The following is a 16,433-nucleotide window of genomic DNA, read 5'->3' on the forward strand; positions in this document are numbered from 1 at the left end:
AATCACAGTCATAGACAGCTGTGGCAGTGCAAGAATGCCTAAAACTCTGATAAGAAATCCTGCTGTCTTTCTGTATGGAAGAATCAGGGGAAGTAGCCTGGCCAAATATGAACAGTTTCTGAAGAGTGAGGGAGAATTCTGAAAGGAGAAAAAGATTCTCCAATATTGTGTATGAACTTCAGGCTGACCCCTAGAACATGTACTCATAGGATAGATTCAAAGTAATGTGAATTGATCTGAGCGATGACCTGTTAATCACATGAGGCAAGAGAGAACTTACACTTTGAATTTAAGCATATTAACTGCCATTTAAAAAAAATCAACATTCATCAGAAAACTATAGCTAATCTCAGACTATGCAATATAATAATAACAATATCCCAGGTTGTCTAAAATTATTCTACTTATAGAAAGCATAGAAATTCACTTTAAATGAAAAAGACAATCAACAGATGCCAACTCTAAGATGATCTGGTGTTGAGGTTACTAGAGAAGCACTTTATTTTTGAGACAGAGTTTCGCTTTGTCACTCAGGCCAGAGTGCAGTGGTGCAATCTTGGCTCACTGCAACCTCCGCCTCCTGGGTTCAAGTGATTCTAGTGCCTCAGCCTTCTAAGTAGCTGGGATTACAGGTGCACGCCATCACACCCAGCTAATTTTTTTGTTGTTGTTGTTGAGACAGAATCTCACTCTGTCACCCAGGATGGAGTGCAGTGGCGCGATCTCAGCCCACTGAAACCTCTGTCTCCCAGGTTCACACCATTCTCCTGCCTCAGCCTCCTGAGTAGCTGGGACTACAGGTGCCTGCCATCATAGGTGGCTAATTTTTTGTATTTTTAGTAGAGACAGGGTTTTACCATGTTGGCCAGGCTGACTTTCAACTCCTAGCCTCAAGTGATCTGCCCACCTTGGCATCCCAAAGTGCTAGGATTATAGGCATGAGCCACTGCACTTGGCTCTAGACAAGCACTTTAAAGCAGCTGTAATAACTAACTATGCTCAATCAAATAAAGGAAAATACACTGGAAATGAAGGAAAGTATAGGAAATAGAAGACAGATAGAAAGTAAAAAAAAAATGAACTGAAGAAACCACATGGGGATCCATCAAGGGAGTGAGAGGACATAGAAAACAGAGAAGAGCAAAGCTGAGCAGCCAGTTACCTGGGACTGGCCTGGAGGCAAGAGAAGCTCCCCAATAAGGGGAAGGGGTGAGAACCCCCAGGGAATCCACACTACCTACAGGGACTTATGCAATCCTAGGTATGGAAGAACACCCATGACTCTCACAGAGCCTCTAGACTGATATTGAAAGTCGTCTAAAGTTTCTGCAGAAGCAACACTAAAGTCCACAGGGACACCCACAGGCTTTGGGTGCTGGAGCAGCCTGGTGCAAGCTGCCATAGCCCCAATAAAGGCCACAGTCATGATGCCAGAGAGTAGTCAGATTGCTCCACTCCCAGTCACTAGATAAGGCTCAGTGTCAGCTTCCAGCACAGTGATCCCACACCTGCCTGAACTCTGGCAGGAGACACAGTTCCTGCTTTTCTCCAGGAAGCACCCAAACAGCAGATCAGGTTACTCCACCCACCCCTGCTGCTCCTAGGCAAGTGTAACATGCTGGCTGGGGCTTCCAACAGAGAAGACCTGCCTCTGCCTAAACTCTGTGGGCAGTGCAGCTACGTGTTCTCCCAGGAAGCACCTGGATGGTGGGCCAGATTACTCCACCCAACCGCTGCTCCTAGACATGCAGCACTCCCTGGCTGGGGCTTCCACACAGTGACCATACCTCTGCCTGAACTCTATGGGTGGGCACAGCTCTGTGTTCCCCCAGGATATGCCTGGATAATGGACCAGGTGACTTCATTCACCCCTGCTATTCCTAACTAGGTGGGACTTACTGATTTGTGCAGCTCCCAAGCAAAGGGAAACTCTCAGAACAATGAAAGGGGTGAGACGCCCAGGTTCTCAGGCTGGTAGGGGAGCGGGTGTGCCTCCCTCCACAGGGCCAGTTAGGGAAGGGTATAGCCTGACTGCCAGCTGTGGCTCCATGCCTGAGGGAGCCCTGCAGTCCAGAACACCTAACAAAGGAAAGGCAGGTACAGAGCTAGTGATTGGTGACAGCTACCCCAAACTCCAGGAGTGAACCTAGTTGAGGGGGAGTGGTCATCTCTCTCCCCTCTACTGCAGAGCACTACTGTGAATGTGTCAAAATACGAAAGAGCAGAGGGCTAACAGCCTATCTGCTGGCTACTACTCTTAAGCACCACTACTGGATTTCAGCCCAAATTATAACACTAAAAATATTTTGCCAGTATACAGCATCTGTGAAACCTAAAGTAAAAACCCAGCCACAAAAATCCTGCACAGAGCATTGGCCCTCTGAAAGCAAGCAGAAATGAAGCCAACTGATTATACTCAACTCCCATCACAGGTAAAGAAACACTAGCCCTCACACATGAGAAAGAATCAATGCAAAATCTCTGGTAATTCCAAAAACCAAAGTGACCCTTTACCTTCAAATTAACAGACTAGTCCCCCAGCAATGGTTTTAAACCAGATTGAAATGACTGAAATGACAGATATAGAATTCAGAATCTGCATGGCAAGAAAGATCATTGAGATCCAGCAGAAAGTTGAAACCCAACCCAAGGAATCCACTAAAATGATTCATTTTAGGAACTGAAAGATGAAATAACCATTTTAAGACAGAACAAAATTGAACTTATAGAATTGAAGAATTCACTTCAAGAATGACTAATATGGTTAGAATCATTAACAGCAGAATTGACCAAGGTGAGGAAAGAATATAAGAGCTGGAAGACCAGTTTTTTGAATCAATTCAGTTGACAAAAGTTTTTTATTTTTTATTTAAAAAAATGAATAAAACCTCCAAAAAAAGTGGGATTGTGAAGGGACCAAATCTATGACTCACTGGCATTCCTGAGAGAAAAGGAGAGAAAATAAACAACTTGGAAAACAGAGTGAGGATATAGTTCATGAAAATTGCCCCAATCTTACCACAGAGGTGGACATAAAAATTTAAGAAAAATAGAGAACCCCTGTGAGATACCATACAAGACAACCATCCCCAAGGCACATAGTCATCAGATTCACCAAGATAAACATAAAAGAAAACAAATCTTAAAGGCGGCCAGAGAGAGAGATCAGGAACCTACAAGGGGAACCCAATGAGGCTAGCAGCAGACCTCTCAGCACAAACTTGGAAAAACCATTACCAGCCACTATAAAAATACCCCAAAGTACACAGACCAATGACACTGTGAAACAACTACATTAACAAGTCTGCAAAATTAGCTAGCATGATGATGACAGGACCAAATTCACACATAACAATATTAACCTTAAATGTAAATGGGCTAAATGCCCCAATTAAAAGACACAGAATGGCAAGCAGGATAAAAGACAAGACCCACTGGTGTGCTGAACTCAAGAGACATCTCACATGCAAAGACACACACAGGCTCAAAATTAAGAGATGGAGGAAAATTTACAAAGCAAATGGAAAGCAGAAAAAAGCAGGGGTTACAATCCTAGTTTCTGACCAAATAGACTTTAAACCAACAAAGGACAAAAAAGACAAGGGCATTACAAAATGGTAAAGGGTTTGATTCAGGAAGAAGAGCTAACTCTTCTAAATACATATGCACTCAATACGGGAGCACCCAGATTCATAAAACAAGTTATTAAAGACCTACAAAGAGACTTAGAGCCCCATACAACAATCGTGGGAGACTTTAATACCCCACTGTCAGTATTGGACAGATCATTGAGACAGAAAATTAACAAAGATATTCAGGACTAGAACTCAGCTCTGGACCAACTGGACCTGATAGATATCTACAGAACTCTCCACCTTAAAACACCGAATATACATTTTTTTGGTGCCACATGGCACTTACTCTAAAATTAATCACATAATTGGAAGTAAAACACTTCTCAGCAAATGTAAAAGACGTGAAATCATAACAAACAGTCTCTCAGACTGCAGTCCAATCAAATTAGATCTCCAGATTAGGAAACCCACTCAAAACCACACAACTACATGGAAATTGAACAACCTGCTCCTGAAAGACTTTGGGGTAAACAATGAAATTAAGGCAGAAATCAAGAAGTTATCTGAAACCAATGAGAACAAAAAGACAACATACCAGAACTTCTGGGATATAGCTAAAGCAGTGTTAAGAGGGAAATTTATAGCCCTAAATGCACATCAAAAAGCTAGAAAGGTCTCAGATTGTCACCCTAACATCACAACTTAAAGAACTAGAGAACTAAGAGCAAGCAAACCCCAGAGCTAGCAGAAGGCAAGAAATTACCAAGCTCAGAGTGAAACTGAAAGAGATAGAGATACAAAAAATCCTTCAAAAAATCAATGAATTCAGGAGCTGGTTAAAAAGAATATATCAATAGATAGACTGCTAGTTAAAGTAATAAAAAAGAAAAGAGAGAAGATTCAAATGAACACAATGAGAAATGATAAAGGGGATACCACCACTGACCCCACAGAAATACAAATAACCATCAGAGAATACTAGAAGGTATCACACCAGATGAATTCAAATTATACTACAAAGCTACAGTAACTAAAACAGCATGGTACTGGCATAAAAACAGACACATAGACTAATGGAACAGAATGGACAACTCAGAAATATATCCATGCACTTACAGTCAACTAATTTTTGACAAAGATGCCAATAATATATATTGGGGGAAAGAACAGACTCTTTAATAAATGGTGCTTGGTAAACAGGATGTCCATATGCAGAAAAATAAAACTACATCCCTATCTTTCACTATATACAAAAATCAACTCAAAATGGATTACGGACTTAAATGTAAAACCTGAAACTTCGAAAATACTAGAATAAACCATTGGATAAAAAGCAATAGGACATTGATCTGAATGAAGATTTTTAGGTAAGACCTCAAAAGTACAGGCAACAAAAGCAAAACTAGACAAATGAGATTACATCAAGTAATCTCAAGTAATCTAGCCTCATTAAAAAAAGCTTCTCTGCACAGCAAGCAAAATGAGTTAAGAGACAACCTACAAAGTGGGAAAAATATTTGCAAACTATTCATCTGACAAAGGATTAGTAACTAGAGGAACTCAGACAACTCAGCAAAAAATAACACAACTTAAAATAAGCAAAAGATCTGAATATACATATCTCCAAATAAGATATACAAATGGTCAAGATGTATATGGGAAAATGCTCAATATTACTAATCATCAGGGAAATGCAAATCAAAACCACAATGAGATGCCATCTCATCCCAGTTAGAATGGCTATTATCAAAAAGACCAAAAAACAAACAAACAACTTAAAAAAAAGAAAAACCAAACCACCAAACAAACCAAGTGTGCTGGTGGAGATACAAAGAAAGAGGAATACTTCACACTATTGGTGTAAATGTAAAGTATTACAGCCATTATGAAAAACATATCAAGTTTCCTAAACAAAACTAAAAACAGAACTACGATATAGTCAAGCAATCCCACTGCTAGCTATTATTTCCAAAGGAAAGGAAATCAGTGTTTTGAAGAGATATCTGCACTCCCATGTTTACTACAGCGCTATTCAAAAGATCCAAGGTAAGGAATCAACCTAAGTGTTTATCAACACATGAATGGATAAAGAAAATGTGACACATATATATAAAGGAATACTATGCAGACATAAAAAGAAGGAAGTCCTGTTATTTGCAGCAACATGGATGGAACTGGAGGTCTTTATGTTAAGTGAAATAAGCCAGGCACAGAAAGACAAATATTGCATGTTTTCACTCATATGAGATCTAAAAAAGTGGATCTCATGGAGGCAGAATAGATTCATGGTTACCAGAGGCTAGAAAGGGAAAAGGGGAAGGGGAGATGTAGAGAAATTGGTTATGGGTACAAAATACAGTTAAAAGGAATAAGTTCTCGTATTTAGTACAGTAAGAAAGCTATAGTTAATATTTTATTGTATATTTCAAAATAGCTAGAAGAGAAGAATTATAATGTTCCCAAAAGAAAAAAAGATAAATGTTTTAGGTAGTAAATATTTCAATTATCCGATTTGATCATTACACATTGTATATATGTATGAAAATATCACATGCACCTTAAAAATATGTGCAACTATTATATATCAGTGAGAAAAGTACCAAAGCAAGTAAGTTGAACCACTGTAGCTACTTCTATTCAGCATTAATTAAACAGGACATCCCTAACCAGCGTCAGCATTCCAACAGGAAATGGATGGCATACTTATAATAGAATTCAATGAGAGTTTATTTATAAATGGGCTATTTGAAAAGAATTAGGCAGGGGGAGTCACATGGGACAATATAATAATCCAAAGCTAGTAGCAGTTGAACTTACTTTAGGGTTGAAGGGTCAAGAAGAGAGAACATTGCTGGAATTCAGAAGAAAATAGTCATATAAAATAAGATACTGTGAGACAGCTTAAGACAGACAGATCAAGGTGACCTCTTAGGGGAGAAAGCCAGGAGAATAAACCTGATTTCACCTTGTTTCCTCCTTATAATCATCTTCCAGGGTTTTCCATTGGCTTAACCCAATTGGAAGTCAGAAGGAATGAGAGCCTGTTGATTTGGTAATTCCAAGTTAGTATTTTTGTGGTAGAGAAGACAGGAAGGTGGATCTGAAGAGTCAAAGAGAAGATATATCATACATGCAATAAAACAAGGAGGAAAAAAGGAAAAGGATTGTAAAGGCCAAAATAAAACTGTTACTATTTACATATATCTGTAGAAACACCTAAAGAATAAACACATACATTATTAGAATTAGTAATTTGAGTTTAGTAAGGTTGCTGGATATAAGATCAACAAAAAGCTTAATTATACTTTGTACAAGCAATAAGACAGTCTTGTTTTGAAGCAAAGATGGACAAATATACTATATAATTCAAGTAGAGCAATATGGAAGATATAGTTGTTTTACTAAAAGGCACTTGCTCAACTCGATATCTGACTGGAAGAAAATGAAACTTGACCCCAGCTTACACCCTGCACAAAATCAATTCCAGACCAATTGTGGATATAAATGTGAAAGCAACAAACAAACAAAACTAACCCCCACCCCCTGCTCTTTAAAAAGACCAACCACAAAGAAACTTTCATGAGATATTATGGAAAACTATGGTCGACTGGGTGCTACGGCTCATGCCTGTAATCCCAGCACTTTGGGAGGCCCAGGCGGGCGGATCATTTGAGGTCAGGAGTTTAAGACCAGCCTAACCAACATGGTGTATTCCTGTCTCTACTAAAAATACAAAAAATTTAGCTGGGCGGGGTGGCGCATGCCTGTAGTCCCAGCTACTCGGGAGGCAGGATAATCCCTTGAATCTGGGAGGTAGAGGCTGCAGTGAGCCAAGATCGTGCCACTGCACTCCAGCCTGAGCGACACAGCCCGTCAAGAGCTTGGGCTAAGGGGAAGCTTCTACAACAGGACACTGAAAATGCTAATCATAAAACAAAAGATGGTTAAATTTGACTATATTAAAATTAATAATTTCTGTTCACGCAAAGATACATTTAAGAGAAATAAAGGGAAGACACAGTGGAAAGACACCTGCAACAAGCATAATTAACAAAGAAGTCATAACCAGAATATATGGAAAATTGTTACTAATGATTAAGAAAAAGACAAACAATGCAATAGAAAAATAAGTATTTCCAAATGGCCAATAAACAAATGAAAAGATATGCAACTGCCTTAGTAATCAGGAAAAAGCAAAATGAAATTGCAATGATATGTTACTATTCACCTATCGAAATGGCTGATGCTAAAACCACTGATAGTAGTAAGCATGGGTAAGGATGTGGAACAACTGGAACTCTTACACACTGCTGGTGGGAACATAAATGGGTATAATCACTTTGGGAAATTGTTTGAAATAATCTACTAAAGCTGAGGAAACACATACCCTATGATCCAGCAATTACTCTTCAAGGTATGCACTCAAGGGAAATGTGTTACCAAAAGACATGTGCAAGAAGGTTTACAGCAAAAATTTTTGCAATAACTCCAAGTTGGAAACAACCTGAATTCCCATTGAAGGTAGGATACATTATGGTATTCTACACAATGAATACTGCACAGCAGGCTTGTCCAACCTGCAGTTTGTGGGCTACATGTGGTTGAGGACAGCTTTGAATGAGACCCAACAAAAATTCGTAAACTTTCTTAAAATATTATGAGATTTTTTTGTGTGTTTTTTTTCCTCATCAGGTCATCAGCTATCATTGTTAGTGTATTTTACGTGTGGCCCCAATTTGTCTTCCAAAGTGGCCCAGGGAAGCCAAAAGATTGGACACCCCTTTCAATTAAAATGAATGAACTATTGCCACATACAACAGCATGGATCAATCCCAATGACATAATTTTGAGCATAAGAAACCAGATACAATTGATTACATATGATATGGTTCCCTTTATATACAGTTCAAAAGCTGCCAAATATAAACACAAGTGTTTCATGATTCAGGTTTAGTGATAAAATTATAGAGAAAAGTGAGGAGGTCATTGCCATAAAGGTCATAAAGAATCCTTTTGTGGGAAGTAATAACTGTGAGGGAAAGGAGGGGGGCTTCTGGGATGCTGGTTATGTTTTATTTATTTTTTTAAAACTTGAATGGTAATCAAAGGTACGTTTACTTCATAAGAATTCAGAGTTGTACGTACTTTGTTCTATACACTTTGCTGTATGTGTGCTGTATTTTACAATAAAGAGAATTAAAAGGTTGTTCTTTTTCTCCAATTCTATACCTGGCACAGCATAAAATTCAGGGGGTCCTCTGGCTTTTCATAGACTAAGTTTTCAGTAATCTGCTGAGAGAGAGCATAAGGCAACATATTATGGCTCTGAGCAAAAGTTATGTGGTCAGGTTATATTTGATGCTATCTCTTCCACTAACCTAACACATACCATAGCTTTTGTTTTTTTCAGAGATGGGTTCTCACTCTGTCACCCAAGATGGAATGCAGTGGTACTATCATAGTTCATAGCTCACTATAGCTTCAAACTCCTGGGCTCAAGGAATCCTCCTGCCTCAGCATCCTGAGTAGCTAGGACTATAGGTGCACACCACTATTTCCGGCTCACTATGGTATTTTGAAGAAATTAAGTAACAGCTTACTTTATTATTACCAATAAAATTAGGCAAATTAAGGTAAAATTTAGAGAAATAAAAATTTAGTATAAATAGCGATTGATATTTTCACTAGTTTTCAAGTTCAAAGAGATAGTGAGAAAGTTTGGAAGAAAATATTTGTTTTGAGAATTGTGATCTTGCTAGATTGAGAAATTAATAAATTATTTGCTTTGAAGAACAGTACGAGAAAAACTTTTTGAATAAAAATTTTAAAACACTGCACAATTTTGCATAGAATCTTCCTTCTGAGACATTTGATTATAAATGGCAAAAATGATGTTCAGTATTATAATATTATGAAAAAGTATACATAAAACTTTAGATACACTTCCATACTTTTGTTGTTATTGAATAAATTAAAGAATTATAATAAAGTAAGCACAATTCTCACTTGCAGGGCATAACAATCAGGCAGATTTCAGGATAAAATATTCAGGTCTATCTAAGGCACCAACGTCATTCCATTATGTGTTTTATAGCTATTTCTGTTGAACACATATTTAATTACTATTTTTTCATATAACAATATTGCATGCATAAGCATTTTTTCTTCACAGGTGAAGAAAATTATAAAATGATTAAAACTACTGTCTCAATGGACGTCTCAACAGGTTTCATCCTTCAGTTTAATAATTAGTAGTTCTTTAATTAAAGCCAGAAACCCAGACATTAGTACTCTTCCAACAAAAAGACATTTGAAAAAGGAAAAGGCATAGACCAAGGTTAATGAAGTAGACATCACTTATCCTTATTTTATGTGAGGAATCTTAGGTTCACAAAAGTTAAGTAATTTTTCCCAAATCACAAAGACAAGAAGTACAAAGTTAGGATTTGAGCCTTGGGCTAACAGATTACAAAATCTGTTCTCTTTCCTCTATGCTCTACTTCTTTACATTCAAAAATTTTCAGTTTAAAGGTTTTCATTTGAGGTAAGCCATTCTTATTTTACACCTTTCTAACCACAAATTCCAGCACCACATACTGAGGTCAATGAGATTTGTAATTTGAAGAATTAGAAGCAATTTTAAAGTATTTCTTTTCCCCTCTAGAGCATGTGGATTCTTAGATGGTTACGAGATTGGTCATCTTTTGAAAGTATAGTCATGTTCCATATAGTGATGCGTTTCAAGATTTTAATGGAGCTGAAAAATTCCTATTGTCTAGTGACGTCATAGCTGTCATAGCTGTCATAATGCCATAGTGCAAAACATTAATCATGTGTCTGTGGTGATGCTGGTGTAAACAAACCTACTTTGCTACCAGTCGTATAAAAATATAGCACATGAAGTTATGACAGTACCTCATACTTGAAAAATAAATGACTATGTTGCTGGTTTATGTACTTGCTATGTGATTTATTTAGAATGTACTCTGTCTACCTATTTAAAAAAAGTTAACTGTAAAACAGCAGGGAGGTTTTTCAGGGGGTATTCCAGGAGAAGGCATTGTTATTACTGGAGATGACAGCTCCATGCATTTATTGCCTCTGAAGACCTGCCAGTGGGACAAGTTGTGAAGGTGGAAGACAGTGATATTGACGATCCTGACCCTGTAGGCATAGGTTAGTGTGTATTTGTGTCTTAGTTTTAAATCAAAAATGTTAAAAAAGTAGAAAAATAAAAGTAAAAAAACATTAAAAAATAGAACCAAGATTACGGAATAAGAATGTAAAGAAAAATATTTTTGTATAGCTGTACAATGTGTATTTTAAGCTAAGTGTTATTACAAAACAGTCAGAAGATTAAAAAATTTAAAAGTTTATAAAGTTAAAAAGCTACAGTAAGCTAAGGTTAATTTAGTTTTGAAGAAAAACATGTTAAAAAAATTTAGTGTAGCCTAAGTGTTCAATGTTTCTAAAGTCTACAGTATTGTACAGTAACATCCAAGGCCTTTACACTAACTCACCACGCACTCACTCACTGACTCGCTCAGAGCAACTTCCAGGCCTGCAAGCTCCATACATAGTTAAGTACTCCATAGCGGTGTACCATTTTTATCTCTCATATGGTAATTTTACTGTATGTTTTCTATGTTTAGATACACAAATACTTCCCATTGTATTACAATTGCCTACAGTATTCATTATAATAATGTACAATACAAGTTTGTAGCCTAGGAGCAATAGGCTACACCATATAGCCTAAGTGTGTGGTAGGCTATATCATCTAGATTTGTGTAAGTACACCAATGTTCACACAGTGACAAAATTGCCTGATGATGCATGTTTCAGAACTCTCAGAACATATCCTCATTATTAGCAACACGGGATGGTATAATACTTCTGCCTGGATTTCCTTTTTCTCTTCTTTTCAATTGATAATATTTTGTCCTTCCTTCCTAGTCTGGCTCTTTAACCTTTGGCCAAGTTTTTCCCTATCAACCAACCTACCTGATCTATAATCCCTCTGAATGGCTTCATACAATGGTATCATCTATTTGGTGTTTATCATTTACTACTTATGGTAACTACATCTTAATGCACTTATTAATTTCTCAATTAGAATATATCCCTTTTTACAGAATACGCCGTTTCTTGTACCTCTTGAAAAACTTACAATTAAAGAGAGGAATTGAGAGGTTTACCTGGAATATTTGCAGAATGTGGTGTTTTTCCATGTATTGGAGTGAAACTTGATAAGGATCTTCATAAACTATAGAAGGGAACCTTCTACAAGTTTGATTGCGTATACGATAACCCTTTCCTTGCTCAATTTCTGAAAATTCATCCTGAAATTTAAATCCCCCCACCAAAGAATCCTTAGTAAACCTGAAGGGCCTAGGAATTGTCATTATCAGTGAAATCTGATGTCAATGAGATCTTAACACCAGGAGCTGGAGAAAAGACACATTTTTAAGAGAGACTTGGATATTCCTCCAGGTCTCCAGGTGCAATATAATGCACCTCATGTCCTGGGGGGTACCCTAGGCATTGCCAATCAACTTCAAATACTTTTCCCTTTGCAGGGATCTCTAATCGACTCCAAATTCCCGTCTCCTGGTAGAAGCCCAGAGAGGGAAAATGACTTAATATCACAGAGTTAGTTGCAGAACCAGGACGTAAAAGGCAGGTTTCCTGAATCCTGGTTTTTAATCCTTCCTGAACAGCCTTTGGGAGTAGAGAAGGCAATACTCATCCTTCTTTTGCCCTTCCTGAAATTATGGGTCACACATACCACAACATGTGGGTTTTTTCTTTATCCTTGATGCAATATATGCCCTTCCATCGTACCCCTATTTCTACTCTCCAGGCCCCATCTAGATCTCTGATCTCCCAGGTAGGTGTCAAATGCCCATTTAACTTACAGATTTGGTTACTACGGCTTGAGTTTTTTCTTGACTACTAATATGGTTCAATTTGGATGAGATGGAGGGGAGTCTTGGGAAAAGGGCTTGGTCTTTTGCTTGGAAATTACTGGTGAATCTGGCATCAACTGGGTGGTAGGCTGGGGTAGTGGTTGCATTTTGAGTTTCCATTTCAACTGAAAGCTTGGAATTGAGGTCTACTTGGCTGTCCTCAAATTTGCAGGGTTGTACTCTGTAGTCAGCCTCTTTGTCCTTCTTGCTATTGCCTAACTGGGGAAATATCCTGTCTTCAGACTGGCCATGTCTTTCATAGTAAGACAGTTGGTCTTTGTGATTAGCTTGTCTGTCTGCTAAGTGGTCAATCTGGTCAGATTCACTGTAGTCAGCCTTGTCAACTGGAGGTTGATCAGCATTACTATGAGCTTGGTCAATAGTCTGGTGTTCAGCTAGTTCAGTGGCTTTGCCATACACTTGGTGGTGAGTCTTTACAGATGTTTTGTGGTCAACGAGGCCATGCGATCTGAGGTCAATCTGCTCAGAAGTTCCTTGGTCAACCAGGCTAGCCAATCTGTAGTCAGTTTTCACAGAAGTTCTAACTTTGCCTGACATTCTGCGGTCAATCTGTACTGAAGGTCTTTGGTCAGATGGTATGGATGATCCACTGTCAATCTGTACAGAAGGACTTCGGTCAGATGGTACGGATGACCCACTGTCAATCTGCACAGAAAGACTTCGGTCAGATGGTACGGATGACCCACTGTCAATCTGCACAGAAGGACTTCGGTCAGATGGTACGGATGACCCACTGTCAATCTGCACAGAAGGACTTCGGTCAGATGGTACGGATGACCCACTGTCAATCTGCACAGAAGGACTTTGGTCAGATGGTACGGATGACCCACTGTCAATCTGCACAGAAGGTCTTTTCTCAGATAGTCTGGATAATGTGTATGTAATCTGCTCAGAAGTTATTCCCTCAGCCGTGTCAGATAGTCTACGGTCCATCTGCTCGGAAGCTCTTCTCTGGGACTGGCCTGCCATTTTGCGGTCAGTCTGTTCAGAAGCTCTTCGGTTAGACTGTGTAGATAATCTATCACCAATATGCTCGGAAGTTCTTCTCTCAGCCTGGCCTGACATTCTGTGGTCAGTCTGTCTGGAACCTCTCTGGTCAGATGGCATAGACAGTCTACCATCAATCTGCCCAGCAGTTACTCTCTCAGCCTGGCTAGATAATCTTCGTTCAATCTGTTCAGCAGTTCTTTCCTCGGTCAGGCCAGACACCTGACCATCACTCTGTTCATACTGTACATTATTAGCTTGGCTAGATGCCTTGCCTTCAGTTTGTTCAGATGGTGTTTGGTCAACCTGATCATCTGCTCTAAGGTCAGAAACATTAGCAGGGTCGGATGCTCTGTGGCCAGCCTGACCAGGTGTACTACGCCCATTTTGTTCAGCTACTCCATTGGTAGTTTGGCTAAATATGTTGAACTTAGCCTGGCTAGGCACTCTTAGGGCAGTCTGGTCGGCTATTCTGTGAGCAGTGTGGTTATCTGCCTTCCTTTCGGCCTGGTTCTTCTGGTCGTCGTCTTCCTGGCCATTAGTGTGGCCAGCACTTGAGGGAGCGGCTGGGCTTTCATGTTCCAAGGGTTCAGCCAGAGCCTCTTGCGGAGGCTCTTCCATTTCCTGCTGCGTCCCTGACTGGTCTAGGTTGCCAGGCACTGTGGGCGGAGCTGGGCTGGGTCGTCTAGGTGACCCTTCAGGAACGCCACATGATTCCCACGGGCTTTGTTCGGGTCTCTGCGCGCGTCAGGGCGAGTGGCCGCCCCGCTGTTGTAAGTGGAGGGATGGCCGTTAGCTGACCCTGCAGGGCGCAGGCGAGCGCAGGGACTACGCCATCTCCTGAGAAGAGGCAATTCCCAGGCTCTGGCAGCTAGAGCTTCTCCTCCCCAAGCCGAGCGACCAGGCCACGGGGCTCCGTGCATCGCCACCTCGAGATTTGCCCTCTTCCTTGTTCGCGGAGGTTCTCGGCAGTGTGTGAGAAAAAGGCCCTCTCTCAGGTACTGCTCCCCTGATTAACATCCCCCACCGCACCTCCAAATGTTAGCAGATGAACACACAACCAGCTGCACGAGGACCACAAACCTGAACAGAGGTTGTTGCTATTGCCAATAACTCAAATTCACACTTTGGTACTGAGTTTGTCTCTAATCACAGATGTAATGCACAGTATGATGCTAGATTGGGCGCTGTGCTAAGTAAATAGTCTTGCTAAAAGTTACTCTTCTTTGACTCTATTCAGTGTTGTGGTAACACAACCACATTATATTCTTTTACATTTTTCAGTACTACCTTTACAGTGCCAGTGCTGTTTTCAGTAGTACCAGGAAGTTTAGTCTTACTAACACTAATGCTATTACAATCTTAGGGATCTGCCCTCACAAGAAAAGAATGTAAAGAAAAGAGTTTTGCTCTCCACCCCTAACACACCCCTTGGCAGTTTATTCCTGCAGGAGCGTCCTCTCCCCCATCCAAAGGACAGGTCACCAGTTGTTTTCCATCCCCTTTGGGTATAGCTGTCTTGGCAGTGGAAACTCCTGCCCCAAGGTGTTTTCTTGCTGAATTAGACATGTGATCTATGGCGGGAGAGCCAGAGAGAGGAGAGAAGATCCAGTGAGAATGGGTTCTAAAACTGCACCATCTAGTGGTCTTACCGCAGAGAGGCGAGTTAGAAGGAGGCCAAACCAGAGTTCCAGAAAGGAAGGGAGTAAGGAAAGTGGAGAAAGATACCAGAAGGAATATTTAACAAGTGGAGAATTTGTATTTGATGGTGTCGGCCAGTGGGGCCCAGGTTTTGACATTTGGCCCTCCCCCTTTGCAATCAACCTTAAGAATGCACCTCAGAGTCAGTAGGCTGTCTACTTTCAGGAGTAGGCCAGTACAGAGGTGGTGATTGATGAGACATATTTGACCTTGCAAAGCCTGAAATCACTGAGGCAGGCCAAGGGTTGGTAGTGTGATGCCAGATATTCCTTTAGTAAGGATTTAACTGCATTAAACAATTAGAAATGAGACTTAAAATCCAAATTCAAATACTTGTGATCAAAGTGTGACAGGGAGAGTGGATACACTTGACACCATACTTAGGAATGGAAAGGAGAATCTAAGCACACTACTCTGAAGTAAAGTCATTTATGTAACAGTGCCTAGAACATAACAGGTGCTCAAGAAGTGCTTGTTGAATGTAACTTTATGAATTATCTACCTTATTTATTTAAAAGTGCATGACACAATTGGATACTGTGTTTAGAGTAAAATAGCTCTTGGGCTATGGCTTGTAGCTTCAAAGGGTTATTGGTTTTGGAGATTTATTTTTCCATTTTATAACTTAAATGTAATAATCGTAGAAATATAAAAAAGAAAGCATAAAGAAAAAAATTCCCAAACACTCAAGAGAGAACCTTTCTTGACATTTTGATGTGTATCCTTCTGGAAATACCCCCATGCAAATCTTTGTGTTTATATCTATAGGTATGTATATATTTTACAAAATGATGATTTATTAATTTGAGATCTTTATTCTTTTTAATGTAGCTGTTTTGTAGTTACAAATTTCCCTCTGAGCTGATCCTTTTGCTGCATCTCTCAAGTTTTTGGTGTTATGTTTTTCATTCATCTGAAGATATTTTCTCATTTTCTCTGTGATTTTTTTTCTTTGATACATTGGTTGTTTAAAAGTATGTTGTTTAATTTCCAAATATGTATGAATTTTCCAGTTTTCCTTCTCTTATTGATTTCTAGCTTCATTCTGCTGTGTTCAGAGAAGATACATTGTATGGTTTCAGTCTTTTAAAATACATTAAGGCTTGTTTTGTGGCCTAACATATGGTTTATCCTGGAGAATATTCCATGGAAAGAATGTGTATTTGCTGTTGTTGGGTGG

General features: G+C 39.4%; 1 protein-coding gene across 1 annotated transcript; it reads right to left on the bottom strand.

Moving 5' to 3' along the window:
* Positions 1-8,720: 8,720 nt before the first annotated feature.
* Positions 8,721-15,924, bottom strand: TEX55 (testis expressed 55). Its single transcript, XM_065539594.2, has 3 exons — positions 12,494-15,924; positions 11,774-11,917; positions 8,721-8,864 (listed from the first exon to the last, which is right to left on the bottom strand). The coding sequence occupies exons 1-3, from the start codon at positions 14,171-14,173 to the stop codon at positions 8,799-8,801; spliced, it is 1,890 nt and encodes a 629-aa protein (XP_065395666.1). The 5' UTR covers positions 14,174-15,924; the 3' UTR covers positions 8,721-8,798.
* Between the last annotated feature and the right edge of the window lie 509 nt (positions 15,925-16,433).

This window comes from Macaca fascicularis, chromosome 2 (genome assembly GCF_037993035.2).
Source record: "Macaca fascicularis isolate 582-1 chromosome 2, T2T-MFA8v1.1".
In the NCBI taxonomy this organism is placed as follows: Eukaryota; Metazoa; Chordata; class Mammalia; order Primates; family Cercopithecidae; genus Macaca; species Macaca fascicularis.